The 14,830-nt window shown below is 47.6% G+C and overlaps 1 protein-coding gene across 3 annotated transcripts in view; it reads right to left on the bottom strand.

The window, feature by feature from the left end:
* LOC111962616 (chromatin remodeling regulator CECR2) overlaps positions 1-14,830 on the bottom strand; it is a 49,142-nt gene that overhangs the window by 5,940 nt on the left and 28,372 nt on the right. Inside the window, exons 4-18 of one of the 3 annotated variants that reach the window (XM_023985833.2) lie at positions 11,110-11,237; positions 10,611-10,691; positions 10,386-10,444; positions 10,111-10,271; positions 8,207-8,296; positions 7,949-8,105; positions 6,726-6,855; positions 6,592-6,629; positions 6,356-6,447; positions 6,086-6,212; positions 5,225-5,592; positions 4,851-5,006; positions 3,827-4,664; positions 1,484-3,350; positions 1,270-1,337 (exon numbers count right to left, since the gene is read on the bottom strand). In XM_023985833.2, coding sequence (XP_023841601.1) covers positions 1,289-1,337; positions 1,484-3,350; positions 3,827-4,664; positions 4,851-5,006; positions 5,225-5,592; positions 6,086-6,212; positions 6,356-6,447; positions 6,592-6,629; positions 6,726-6,855; positions 7,949-8,105; positions 8,207-8,296; positions 10,111-10,271; positions 10,386-10,444; positions 10,611-10,691; positions 11,110-11,237 — 4,341 coding nt within the window. In that variant the 3' untranslated portion in view covers positions 1,270-1,288. The remainder of the gene's footprint in view (positions 1-1,269; positions 1,338-1,483; positions 3,351-3,826; positions 4,665-4,850; positions 5,007-5,224; positions 5,593-6,085; positions 6,213-6,355; positions 6,448-6,591; positions 6,630-6,725; positions 6,856-7,948; positions 8,106-8,206; positions 8,297-10,110; positions 10,272-10,385; positions 10,445-10,610; positions 10,692-11,109; positions 11,238-14,830) is intronic. The other 2 variants (XM_023985834.2, XM_070443154.1) reach the window with 2 other exon arrangements.

Raw genomic sequence — 14,830 nt, 5'->3', positions numbered from 1 at the left:
GGCCTATGGGCTAGGCTACATGAGGTGTGTGACTATGATTTGAAAAAGTTGAGAGAAAAAAAAGGCAGGAGCTGTGTCTTGCCTTACTGCACACAAGCTGGGCATCATTCAGGTAGGCTACCGCACGGCAAGCGGTACAGGAGTGCTAGGACCAAAAGGCCCCCCCCCCCATTTTTTGTACACTGCTGCTACTCGCTGTTAATTATCTATGCATAGTCACTTCACCCCCACCTACATGTACAAATTACCTCAACTAACCTGTACCCCCGCACACGGACTTGGTACCGGTGCCCCCTGTATATAGCCCCGATGTTGTTATTCTTATTGTGTTACTTTTTCTTTTAGTCTACTTGGTAAATATTTTCTTAACCAACAGTGCAGTTCAAGAAGAGTTAAGGGCTTGTAAGTAAGCATTTCACGGTAAAGTCTACACTTGTTGTATTCGGCGCATGTGACAAATAAAGTTTGATTTGATTTTGATATCGATTCACAAGTGATAATATATCATTCACAACCGATAGGCTAATATTGTCACCCATCAGATTGTTCTTGAATTAATCTTGTCTTTACATATACTAAATAATATGTGAGAAATTTGTTTTGATTTAAAATTGACCATTATCATGCACCTGTTTCGAAACAGGGGCAGGGGTTCATTTTCATGCTAGGTAGGCTATACTCTTGTTGTAAAGCGAAGCAATGTGCTTAATATTAGGAAAGTTGAGAAAATATAGTAGGCCTAGCCTATAGAAAGCTGATGGGATCCTCCTCTTCTTAATAGAGGCCACCAAAACTATGTTCTCACACAATTGCATAGCCTATAGAAATGTTGCGCAACATGAGCTCATGGGCTCATGAATTGTTTGATTTTCAAATACATTTGCATTGATGTCAGAGTGATTAGAGGGACAATAGAGTGCTGAGTACCAGGCAGTTAGCAAGTTTGGTAGGCTACTAATGACCATCAGCAGCATCAGAGCTTGGAGAAGCCTGGTTACGGTGACTAAACAGTTACGTGGAATTTAACTGAGGTCATGACTCGTGACCGCCGATTTATCAGTAATACGGTCACCGTAACAGCCCTAACTGAAACATGACGTGATTTATTGAAATATTGATTGGTGAAATCTGTTATGAATGTATTGTAATGTTTTTAAAATGTACAACTGCCTTAATTTTGCTGGAACCCAGGAAGAGTAGCTCCTGTCTTGTCAGCAGCTAATGGGGATCCATAATAAATACAAAATATACCCTTAAATAGTCACTTACCCTGCTTCCACAGAGTTGCTCAAACTCCCTGTTTACTGCTGGGACCACTGGGAGACATCATCTGCTGCCTACAAGATGACATAAGGATAAAACACCAATAACCTATTTTCAACCATATTTTTAGCACGGAGTCCAATTGAGATCGAGGTCTCTTATGCAAAAAAGCCCTGCAAGGGAATGAACAGTTAGAATCTTTAGCATAGCTCTTTCTTACCCTGGGTGAAGGAAGTGTTCAGGCCCCAGGCCTCTCTGCTGGACCGTCATGCCTTGGAAGTGGCCTTCAGTCTGGGGGTGTCTGTAAATGGCCATGCGGGTCTGTCCCGGGTGAAAGGGTAGGTGCTGGGGCCGCTGCAGGGCCTCCATGAGGTGGGGGTGGGGTCTCTGGGGAGTGTAGTGTCCACTAGGATAGCCAGGCTGGCTAGGGTATGGAGGCCGAGAAATCATGTGGGGGGGTGGGGCCCCACCCTGCTGCATCCCAGGATGCACTGCTCGGGGGTCGTACAGGAAGTTGGCCACTTGAGGCAGGGGCTGGGAACTCCAGCGGCGTGCGGCAGCGTTGTGGCTGTCCAGGTCCAGGATCTCTTTCGGGCTCTCTGGCCGCTCTGAGCTCTCCTCCACCCGAGCATGCTGAGGCTTCATTGGGCTGCCAGCCTCCCTGCTCTCCTTCCCCGCAGAGCCTCCATGGAGGCCCTCGGGCAGGAGACTTGGGGACATCAGGCTGACCCCGGAGCCCTCAGAGCCCAGGGGGGAGCCGATGCTGCTGCCCTCCTTCAGGCACCCATTGACCTTGGCACTGGCTGCAGGCAGGTAGGTGTTGGAGGGCATGGGGTGGCGAGGCTGGTATTGCTGCTGCCTATGCCACTCCTCAGGTGGGTAGCCCCCCCGGCTGTTGCCCTGGGGCTGGGGGTATAAGTGTTGCTGCTGGTACTGGGGGTACATATTGGTGTGGCCCTGGAGATGCTGCTGCTGGGCCATGTGGTATGGATAGGCAGCTCCTTGCTGGTGGTAGGTGGGGTAGCCGGCAGGGTTATGGTTTGGGTTCATGGTCTGGGGCATAGCTTGGTTTGGGTAAGGCTGCCGATTTGAAGGGGGCATGGGCCTGCCCATAGGTTGACCATAGTGTGGATGTGTTGGGCTGCCCATGGCTCCAGCAACCCGGCCCGGAGAGTGGGGAGGCATGGCTGGGATGTGACCAGGTGCTGGTCCCCTTGGCCCCAGGCTGCCCTGGTTACCCAACTGTGTCTGTTTCACCTTGGGACTGAACGACTGTTGTTTATAGATGCTGTTGGGAGGTCCAGACTTCATCATCATGCTGGGGTTACCAGAGCTGCCTCCAGAATCCCTTCTGCTAGTGGGCTCGCTGGGCCTCTGGTCTCCATGGTCGGCTGGGCTGGGCTGGGGAGGCAGCTGGGACACAGGGTGGCTGGGGGGCAGGGAGGTGAAAGGGGCTGGCTGTGGTGGACCAGGGCCAGGCTGGGCCCCCTGGGGGGCGCATTTTGGCATTCCATGCATGGGGCTTGGCTGTGGACCACGTTGAAGGGGATTCTGAGCCACATGTGGAGGTGTGTTCTGAGGGTTTTGGGATCCTTGCTGTGGGGCTTTCTGACTGATATGTTGAAGGATGTTTTGTTGCTGTGCATTCTGGATCATGTGTTGATGGGCGTTCTTAGGGTGAGGGGCATTCTCTGGGATTTGCTGAGTGGGGATCTGGGTTATATGCTGTGGAGCATTCTGGGAGTGCGGAGAGTTCTGGGAGTGAGGTGAATTGTGGGGGTGTGGAGGAGGAACAATGGAAGGGTTGTTCTGTTGAGTGGGAGTCTGGCAGACAGACTGTACTCTTCTCTCCCCCTCCTGGTTGTCGGTTGTCTCTGAGCTCTGTGGGTGTCCCGGCCCAGACGCAGCCTGCTCCCCGGTCCCGCTACCCCTCTCCTGTGATCTGCCCAAGTTTGGAGCCGAGGGGCTCTGCATGCCCCCAGTGGGGCGACTGGGAGGCTCTGTGGGACGATCATGTTCAGACTGGAAGGGGGTTATCCGCGTTCCTGCATGGTTGTTGTTGGTTGTTTTGTGATCTGATGTGAACTCTGTTAGGACAGAGAATATAGAGGAAGGATGTTACAGTGAACACAAAGGATCCATTTGTAGAACATCTGAGTTTATGCCTCTACAGACGGAGAACATGTCCTATTACTTTTCAAGACACAGACTCCAAATTAACACCATCTTTGATTATTTTTGTTCGAGAAATGTTTAGGGGTTGTCCTTTATATAAAACATCTTCTTGCTAGTGTAGCTGCAGTGTGATGACATGTCATCTCAGTTCCACCCTCAAAGCAAGCCGCGAGACTTCATTGAAGTGATGAATATTTAATTAGTCACTTACTGTGAAAAATGATTACCATCACATTGCAAAGAGATGAGGGGAGAGGGTTTGCTTATGAAATATAGTCAGAACTTCAGACAACTCTGAATATTATTTTTTTTTGAGGTAAACGAGGATCCAAGTTGATTTTCATAAAGCTTAGAGGGAGAGTTGTAAAGCAAAGAAGATCATTCCTACCTTTGGGCTGCATGTCTGCGTGATGGGCAGGCTGGCTATCTGGGCCATCGTCTCTGGCAGGACGCAGCAGCTGAATTTCAGGGGGAGGTGGGTGCTGCGAGGGCTGAGCTTGAGTTGGTGCGCTGCCAACTCCCTGTGGGGGCTGCTGCTGAAGGTTGCCCATGAGCTGGCGTGAGGAGCCAGCAGGGAGTCCGGTAGAGGAGGCAGACAGCTGCTGCAGGGCAATCATCTCTGGGCTCTCCAGCATGGAGGCCAGACGCTGCCGTGAGTCCTGATGAGGCATGGGAGGGCGCAGGGCCATGGGCCCCGGGGAGGTGCTGATGCCACAGGGCATCCTGTACTGGCTATTCGGGGGTGGGGGGTACCCTCCAGGGCCACCAGGCTGCTCTGGCCAGGGTTTGGGGCCCATGGGACGTGGACCCCCATGGAAATAGGGGTGCTGCTGGTGGTTAGCCATATTCTGCTCCTGCATCCCAGGTCCACTGGGCCTCTGCTGGCCTTGGTGGTTCATCCCTGACCACATGCTAGGAGGCACGCCCATGCCTGGAAGGAAGGCAGGGTAGTTGTGTTGTGGTGGGACGTCAGGCCCGGGGTAACGGTTCCCTCCGGGGTGCATGGGGTGGCCGTCGGTGTGCTGGCGGGACGAGTACATGTTGCCTTCGGGCGTGGGGGTGCAGAGGCCCCCAGACTGGAGGGCCACAGGGCGGGGGCCCAGTGAGGGGCCGTGGGTGGGACCCATGTAGGGGTGCTGCTGCTGGTGGTGCTGGGGACGGAGAGGCCGGCCATCAGGCCCCACCTGGTATCTAGGGCCAATGTGGTGACCATCCCTCAGGTGTGGCTGGAATACAAGGACGTCTATCAGTATGTCTGCATAGCAGCAAATATAACCAACCAACGGTGACAGAGCAGGAACACACAAAAGATTGTTCAGCTAGAGCACACTGTGTGAGCAGAGCAGATAACAAGATAGTTCCTCATCAAATATGTGAAAACTCCATGGGATCGTTTTCTTAGCTGATCTCACCTGCATGTTGTAATGTTGAGGCATGTGGTGAGCATTGGGGTCTCCAGGCCGGGGCATGTGTCCCTGTCCAGGGTGAGGGTAGGCGTAGCGGGGGTCCATGGCCATCCTCTGACCATACATGTGTGGACCGTGGGGACCAGGTGGGTGCTGAAGCTGCTGCAGAATGGATGACAGTTCACTATCTCATGTCTAAAATGTCACGCATTTATCTGTCCTTATCCTTATCCAAAACTACTCTTTTAACTGTTTTTCTCTTTATTAACTCCTACTGAAGTACTAAAGCAATATCTCCTATGTGAAATATTGTTTTGACATGCATGGCCTCCCTTTAAGCCTAAACAAGAACTACATATCAAATAAGCGTTCCTAGCTACCTGCTGTGCTCGGTGGTATAGATTCCCAGGGTGGAGTTGTCCATGGGGCATGCTGTGGGGGTGTGGGTGTCTGTTGGTCCAGTGGGTGGGAGGGGGAGGCTGGGACACCTTGTTCCCCTCCTCCATGGCGGTGCTGCCCTTGCCCCCTGGATGTGTCCGTTTGCGCGAGGCATGCTCAGTGGCTCGGCCCAAGCGCTCTGGCCCCGCCTGTTTGGGGCCTTTGCTCCGCCTCTTCTCCTTGCGGTCTCTCTCACGGTCCTCACCACACACGTGGAACTCTTCGTCCGTGTCACCGTCCTCCGACGGCAAGTGCTTGAGCAGGGCTCGGCTGAAACAGCGCTCCAGGGACTCCGCCATGATGCTGTACTCTGCCGAAAAACACAGACAGGCACACAGGGCTCATTCATCTGGCCAGTTAAACACAGATAGACACAAATATCAGAGTATCATCTGAACGCCATTGCATAGACACACCCCAGCGTTGGCCGGCAGGCTGACCAGCCCAGAGGGCCGTAGCGTGGTTGACCCCTGGGGAGAGCATTCAGACAGATGCATGACTCCAGACAGGGGGCTTAGCTAGGAGCTGGAATGTCTATCTGGCAGGCAGGCAGGCAGGGCCTGGTGCACTGGAGCACAGCTCAATCACTTCCCATTCATCACTGTCAAATCTGTCAGGGCCAGAGCCACATTACAGCCCAGCTCTCCCCCAAAATTCTCTCCTCCTCCACTTAATCAAATTGATCTATTTCACATTCATAATTGAAGTCCAAAGTCAATCCCAAAAAACGTTTTTCAAGTGCTAGAGGCATTTGAGGGACAACATGCATGAGGTTAAGCTCAAAATGAAGTGTGTGTATTTACCACTGTCTTCCCCATTGTACTCAATGCAATTCTCAAACATGAGCTTCACGTCGGACACAAACTCCTCCTTGGCGATGTACTCCCCTTCATTCAGCTTCCTCTCGATGGTGGACAGGTCCATCGGAGTCTGAGGAGAAATCAGGGCTAACGTAAATTGCTACTTGTGGAATGGATGACATCAAATTAAAATGTGAAAAAACTCATAACCGAGGCATCTAACCTTCATTTGACAAAGTTTGGACCCGTCTTTTTGACTGTGAGTTCGCTCACCTGAATGATCTCATTATAGTTGGGGGCATAGGATTCATCCACAGGCTCCAAGAAGGGCCAGGAGTCTTTGTGGGCTTTCAGGGCCTCCAACACTGTGGAGAACAGTTGTAGTCAGAACAGAGGCACCATCCTGGCTAAGTGTCCAGAAGAGTCTGCAGCAGGTCAATATGCTTTACACATACAGATATGATACAATGATGATTGCATAGATGACAGGGCATATTCTTTTACTTTACCTTTGTACAACGCCGTATAATCATCATCAATTTCATAGCTGCAATAAAAGATTTAACATTTTCAAAACAAATCCACACAGGTTACTCTCCATAAATGACCAGTACTCTAGTGTTGAGTGGTAGTGTGCTCTTACAACGCTTTCGTCCTGCGGGCGCGTTGGATGGGTGAGTGGGGTTCCAGGTGCAGCAGTTCGGGGGGCAGGTCCTTCCCCTGGGATATCAACCAGGCCTTCTCCTCACGCAGCTTCCGCCGCCGCGCTCGCTCTGGGGGACACAGCAGAACACGGGAACCACAATGAATTACACACAACACCATGAGGAATAGTGCGCCAACGCTAGTGGTACTTCCTAGCCTCCTTACAGTTTCAAGGGCACTTGTTGCCCATCCGGCCATCTGCTGGTTCGCAGAGTCCATAAAAACCAGGCATAACATCACGAGAGACTGAAGGAGTTCAGAGAAGAGTGATTCATCAACCATCTTCTTGCAGGCATAGCTGATAAAAAGATGAGACAGAGGAGCACATATCGCTTTATCTTTCAACATGAAAGGCCGTCCCCTGCTGTGCGGATTAAAAGATGGAGGGTTGAGGCTCCGATCCACCCGAGACCAGGCAGCCCAGCCGGTCCTGCTGTTCATCTATAATACATTCATGAGGGTCGTTCAGCAGTTAATTAACCGTTGACAGATGACATCAGACGGAGGAAGAGTCTCTTGTGATTCAAAGGGCTCAACATTCCCACTCTTAGCCCAATGCGGCACAGATTAAATTTGATGACTTTTGCTACTCCGAATCTTCCTGCACCGCAAGAAATGCAGATGCAGATGAGCTTCTTGATGTACATAAATTGGCTGAAAAGCCACAGTAACACACTGTTACATGCGGACCACACCACTCGCGCGTGCATGTTGATTTTGTCCACCCACACCAGACGCGATCAGGACACGCAGGTAGAAATATCAAAATGAGAACCAACTATATTAATTTGGGGACAGGTCGAAAAGCATTAAACATTTATGGCAATTTAGCTAGCTAGCTTGTGTTGCTAGCTAATTTGTATTGGGATATAAACATTGGGTTGTTATTTTACCGATCAAGCAACTTTATGGACTAAATGTTAAAATCCTGTTGCTGCAGGATTATTTTGCTGTGACATTATAGGTCAAATTAAGATCCTACCCCGGTATAATTCACAACCAGAGGCAGTGGATCAGGCAACCGTACCGGCAATAAAAATGCAGAGGTGTGCGCGAGTTTGGCGGTCCTTTAGAATCCATCATGTCGTCTTTGATCCCGGAGTCTATTAGTGTAACACTCTGAGCCTCACCCCGTCTACCCCTCCCAGCTCCACTACTCACCTTCCACAGCTTTGACTCTCTCCTGCTCCTCTCTCTGACGCTCCTCCCGAAGCAGCATCTCCTCCTCTCGTTTCTGCTCTGCCAGCAGGGCCTGCCTGTCCATGTCCACATCCCTCTGTTTCTGCTGCTCCACGTCAGCTATGGCCTGCAGCGTGTCCTGGACACACAGGAAACTATCAGTCCACTGGGTCTCACAGGAGACAGGACACACTAAGAACACCAAGAACCATCTATACACAAACACACAGCTGGTCTCACCTCCTCCTCTTGGCTCATGCGTTTCTCAGAGAGCCGGTAAGAGCTGCGTACTGGGGTGGGGTCCAGCAGCCTCTGCTTCTGTTCATTCTCCTGGAGAGGCAAAATAATCAAGATTAAAACACAAATAAGTGGGTTCGTTATTCACACTTGTAAAAAAATAAATCACACGCAGTCGCATTGATCAAGTAACGCTTCCACGGGAGATAATACCCAAGCAGACCCTGGGGAATCCTCTGTGCTCTTCCAGCAGAGCTGTGAGGAGAGGGGGAGGGGTCACATGCCCTTGGGCGATTCAGGCTCTGTTCCTCCCCACCCCCTGACTACCCCAATTTAAACCCCACCCACCGCGCTACCCACCACCCAGGGGGTCTCTGACTAACCAAACTCCTCCATGCTCCCTGTGACATTAATAATCAAACGTTACAATTACCACTAAAAGCGGAGTGGGGGTGGGCTGTTTCTCATGTGTGTGTGTGTGTTAATTTGCAAACAGATCGTAGCATAGCCACTTCATGAAAAAGTAAGTTACATTATTTTTTTGTTTCCCAAATCGTGTCCATGAGTATCAAAATTGGTCGCAGAATACAACCTGTTAACATTTATACACAGACTACAACATCGAAGAAAAAAACTACAGAAGGAAGCTACAGTCAGAGCGGCGCCCTCTGGGCCAGGAAGTATCTATATCTATGTCAGGGAATTGGCTTGGTGCTTCCTGTCAGAGCCCATCAGATGACCGGGCCTGTGAACACCACCAGGGCTAACCCCTTCCCCCTTTTAGAGTTCTGCCTGCCACCAGCATGTGGACATGTTTGAGCAAGGCAAGTAGCTCCACTGGTGCTTATGGCTGCCGCCACCACAACTAGAGGGGGTGTCAAAGTGCTGAATGAGCTACAGCTCCCATCCCCCAGTCTTCTCTCTCTGCACCGCAGCACCAGCGTGTCCCGGGGCTCCTCTGTTCTGCATTACCCACAGCACTTAATCCCACACAGGAGATGGACTGCCTCTGGTGTCGCCACTTAAGTGGTCGACAATACTGCAGCGCATAGGGCCGTCAATCAAGAGGCTCCATCCCACCTCAAGGTGAGCGCCTGCCTCCCGCCAGCGCCCCCACCAAATGGCTGTGATGGCCAGGGCTGTGGACGGGAACTGAAGGAATCCACGCCTGTGTGCGCTCACACACGCTACACATATACAACTCAGACGCCTGCTCTGTACTTCCAGAGCCTGCACCCGGTGGGAAGGGAATGTTCAGCAGCTTGAGAACTGTGAATATGTCCAGAAAGATACCAGCCAGGCATGCTGGCCGTGAAGGACAGGTCACCATCGGGTGATCATTAGAGAATGACCCCATGCCGACAGAATGGCCAAAGGGCTTTAGACTGTCACAGACGGGCAGGCTGTGTTGGGTTTCTATAGCAACAGGGCCAGTATGTGTTATCAGACAAGAGGACACTAGGAAATGGTGGGCTAGGGATAGCAGCCACCACCAATCCGAATGTGCTCGTCTCGCAACAGATATACTGTCTAACTACGTATACTCAAAGATAAATGAGTATGCAATGTCTTAAAAGGGCAGCATTTGAACAGTTAAAACATGGCGTCAATCTCCCAAGGCGAGTCTCATTCCCTAGAAGAAAAACTAGTGATAAATGAGCGTCCTCGGCCCCGACTGTCACGCCAGCAGCAGCTGCACACAGGGCAACTGGTCCACAGTGAGAGACAGACATGCTTTGGGCCCAAGGCTCTGTAGGGTTTGGAAGCTGGTGTTCTGGGCAAGCAGAGACCAGTCCGCCTCCACACCTTTAGGTACATCACACAGCCTCCCTCCCAGCCTCCACTTCCCAACACCTCCTGGAGTCAATGTCTGAATGAAGAGTGAGGAGAGAAGAGAGCTGTCTGACCTTGAGCTCGATCATGCTGCTGATCTCAGGGAGGAAGTTCTGGCTGATGATGCGGTAGAGGTGGCGGTCCTGGGGGGACGTTTTGTCCTTGATGCTCTCAGCCAGACTGGCCCACTGCTCCTCTGTGTCACACACCAGGGACCAGGCGCCACGCTCACGGTCTGGACGGACAGACACATCATGGTCAACATGAGTCCCCAATCGTCAGCATCAATATACATCACTAGAAGTCAATCTAAACAGACCATGTTTGATAGCTTTGTCTTTTTGCTCACCTGTGCCTGAGTGCAGACCTTCCAGTCCATTCTCCTTCTTCACTTCGATCTCCACCTCACTGAAACAAAAGGACAGCCCGTTCAGTATTTACCATGCACTCCAAAGCATTGCATGAACAAGGACTGGGGAACAAAGCTGGTGAAAATATTTATTTCTCTGGAGACATTTTGTTTGAGAGCGGACAGAATGTGAGACCACAAAGGAGAGACCCTGCTGCTGGTCACCTTAGCTGGATCTCCTCCACTTTCTTCTTTGGTGGTCTTCCTCTTTTCCTCTTCTCTGTTGGTTTGATCACAAGGGCTTCACTGTGGAGGAACAACACCATGAAAAACAAATATCCGCCCACACTTTAAATTACACAGGCCTTTTACCTGGGTAGCTATTACCGGAGTGACCCGTGTAATTAACCTCTAACAGGCTAGCAAGTACATGTAGTTACGGAGAATAACTAACTATGTTGGTACCTACTTTGTCCTTCCTTAGAAAACATGATTTGCAGTAGGAAGTGCTACTGTTTACATAGGTCATTTCTTTACAAAAACCAGAGCGCATATATAAATGCACACACACACACACAGTAAAGTATCAGAGAATCCAAAAAATAAAAAACATGGTTATATACACTAGCATTGTGTTCACATACTGCGACCTCTATTGGTGAATTATGGGCAAGCAAAACCATCCAACGTCTACAACTGATGTCCTGTGGTGCAACCCTCTTACCGGACGTGCTCTGCTTTCCTCTTGACCGGCTCCTCTTTGTACATGCGGGTACCATAGAAGTACCAGTAGAGGGTACCGTTCCCATCTTGACCCAACGGCTCCACGCGCAGGCTGTCCGCATCCAAGCCCTGGGATCAAACATTGCATGGATTAATAATGTACAGTACCAGTCAACAGTTTGGACAAACCTACTCATTCAAGGGTTTTTCTTTATTTTTTCTTCCTATTTTTTAATAGGGAAGACAACAAAACTAAGAAATAACACGTATGGAATCATGTAGTAACCAAAAGAAAAGTTAAACAAATCAAATATATTTTCTATTTGAGTTTCTTCCAAGTTGCCACCCTTTGCCTTGATGACAGCTTTGCACACTCTTGGCATTTTCAACCAGCTTCATGAGGAATGCTTTCCACATATGCTGAGCACTTGTTGGCTGCTTTTCCTTCACTTTGCAGTCCAAATCATCCCAAACCATCTCTATTGGGTTGAGGTCGGGTGATTGTGGAGGCCAGGTCATCTGATGCAGCACTCCATCACTCTCCTTCTTGGTCAAATAGCACTTACACAGCCTGGAGGTGTGTTTTGGGTCATTGTCATTTTTAAAAACAAATGATAGTCCCAACTAAGCCCAAACCAGATGGGATGGCGTATCGCTGCAGAATGCTGTGGTAGTCATGCTGGTTAAAATCTTTACTTAATATCCATCCCGGATCCGGGATCCTCCTCATCAAAAAAGCTGACTAGCATAGCCTAGCCTAACGGGACAGGGATATCATATAATATAATTTTCATGAAATCACAAGTCCAATACAGCAAATGAAAGATAAACATCTTGTGAATCCAGCCATCATTTCCGATTTTTAAAATGTTTTACAGCGAAAACACTATGTATTTCTATTAGCTAACCACAATAGCCAAACACACAACCGCATATTTTCACCATGTTTCCACCGCATAGGTAGCTTTCACAAAACCGACCAAATAGAGATATAATTAGTCACTAACCAAGAAACAACTTCATCAGATGACAGTCTTATAACATGTTATACAATACATTTATGTTTTGTTAGAAAATGTGCATATTTAGCGCTGCAATCGTGGTTATACATTGTGAATATGTAGCAACATTTTCCCAGAATATCCTGAAATATTTTGGACACTCACTTATTCTGACCAAAGAACTCATCATAAAATGTGCATATTTGAGGTATAAATCATAGTTTTACATTGCAGCTACCATCACAAATAGCACCGAAGCAGCCAGAATAATTACAGAGAGCAACGTGAAATACATAAATACTCATCATAAAACATTTATGAAAAATACATGGTGTACAGCAAATGAAAGATAACTCTTGTGAATCCAGCCTTATTTCCGATTTTTTAAGTGTTTTACAGCGAAAACAAAATGTAGAATTATTTTAGCTTACCACAATAGCCAAACACACAAACACATTTATTCACCGCAACGGTAGCTTTCGCAAAAACCAGCAAAAGATATAAAATTAATCACTAACCTTTGGACAACTTCATCAGATGACAGTCTAATAACATCATGTTATACATACACTTATGTTTTGTTAGAAAATGTGCATATTTAGCGCTGCAATCGTGGTTATACATTGTGAATATGTAGCAACATTTTCCCAGAATATCCTGAGATATTTTGGACACTCACTTATTCTGACCAAAGAACTCATCATAAACTTTACATAAAAATACTTGTGGTATGGCAAATGAAAGATACACTGGTTCTTAATGCAACCGCTGTGTTAGATTTTTAAAAAGAACTTTACCATAACATACAGCTTGCTTATTGTGAGACAGCACTCACCAACACGGCGGAGAATAGGAGTCAATATTTTACACAGAAATACGAAATAACATCATACATTTTTTCTTACTTTTGCTGAGCTTCCATCAGAATGTTGTACAAGGAGTCCTTGGTCCAGAATAAATCGTTGTTTGGTTTTAGAATGTCCATTTCTTCTGTCGAATTCGCGCCACAATGCTAGCCAAGGTTACTAACATTCCCATCCTCTCTTGGCGCAAAGAACGGAAAACTCCAAAAGTCCCAATAAACGTTGAATAAACTGACAAAACCCTGTTGAAAAAAACCTACTTTATGATGTTATTATCAAATGTATCAAATAAAATTAGAGCCGGAGATATTCGCCGTGTATACCGACCGCTTTTCAGAAGACAATGTGGAGCTCCTTCGCGCGCCTTGGAAAACTGACAAAATGGCTGACCTGTCACTCCAAAAGCTCTTGTTCGACCTCAGATCAAGCTAGACACCACATTCCACCTTCCACTGCCTGTTGACATCTAGTGGAAGGCGTATGAAGTGCATGCATATCGATAAATATAAGGCAATTGAATAGGCAGGCCCTGAAACAGAGCCTCTTTTTCAGATTTTTCACTTCCTGTATGGAAGTTTGCTGCAAAATGAGTTCTGTTTTACTCACAGATATAATTCAAACAGTTTTAGAAACTTCAGAGTGTTTTCTATCCAATAGTAATAATAATATGCATATTGTATGATCTAGAATAGAGTACGAGGCCGTTTAAATTGTGCACGATTTTTTCCAAAGTGAAAACAGCGTCCCCCTATTGACAAGAAGTTTTTAAGTGTGCCTTGAATTCTAAATAAAATCACTGGCAGTGTCAGATCATCAATTCACATACTCTGCGTCTCACAAAAACACAGCAGTTGAAACCAAAAATCTCAAATTTGGACTCATCAGACCAAAGGACAGATTTCCACCGGTCTAATTGCTCGTGTTTCTTAGGACAAGCAAGTCTCTTCTTCTTATTGGTGTCCTTAAGTGGTTTCTTTGCAGCAATTCGACCATGAAGGCCTGATTCACACAGTCTCCTCTGAACAGGAGGCGGCAGGTAGCCTAGTGGTTAGAGCGTTGGTCCAGTAACCGAAAGGTTGCTAGATCGAATCATCGAGCTGACAAGGTAAAACTTTGTCGTTCTGCCCCTGAACAAGGCAGTTCACACACTGTTCCTAGGCCATCATTGTAAATAAGAATTGGTTCTTAACTGACTAGTAAAATAAAAAAGCTTAAATAAAATAAAACATAAAAAAACTGTTTATGTTGAGATGTGTCTTACTTGAACTCTGTCAAGCATTTATCTGGGCTGGTAACTAATAAACGTATCCTCTGCAGCAGAGGTAACTCTGGGTCTTCCTTTCCTGTGGCGGTCCTCATGAGAGCCCGTTTCATCATAGCGCTTGATTGTTTTTGCGACTGCACTTAAAAAAAGTTATTGAAATTTTCCGCATCGACTGACCTTCATGTGTTAAAGTAATGATGTACTGTCGTTTCTCTTTGCTATTTGAGCTGTTCTTGCCATAATATGGACTTGGTCTTTTACCAGATAGGGCTATCTTCTGTATACCACCCCTACCTTGTCACAACACAACTGATTGGCTCAAACGCATTAAGAGGGAAAGAAATTCCACAAATTAACTTTTAGCAAGGCACACCTGTTAATTGAAATACATTCCAGGTGACTACCTCATAAAGCTGGTTGAGAAAATGCCAACAGTGTGCAAAGCTGTCATCAAGGCAAAGGGTGGCTACTTTGAAGAATCTTAAATATATTTTGATTTATTTAACACTTTTGGTTACTACATGATTCCATATGTGTTATTTCATAGATTTGACATCTTCACTATTATTCTACAATGTGGAAAATAGTAAAAAT

Source organism: Salvelinus sp. IW2-2015, linkage group LG4q.1:29, assembly GCF_002910315.2.
Source record: "Salvelinus sp. IW2-2015 linkage group LG4q.1:29, ASM291031v2, whole genome shotgun sequence".
In the NCBI taxonomy this organism is placed as follows: Eukaryota; Metazoa; Chordata; class Actinopteri; order Salmoniformes; family Salmonidae; genus Salvelinus; species Salvelinus sp. IW2-2015.
Note: the sequence above shows the minus strand (reverse complement) of the source record. Positions and strands in the feature narration are given on the sequence as shown.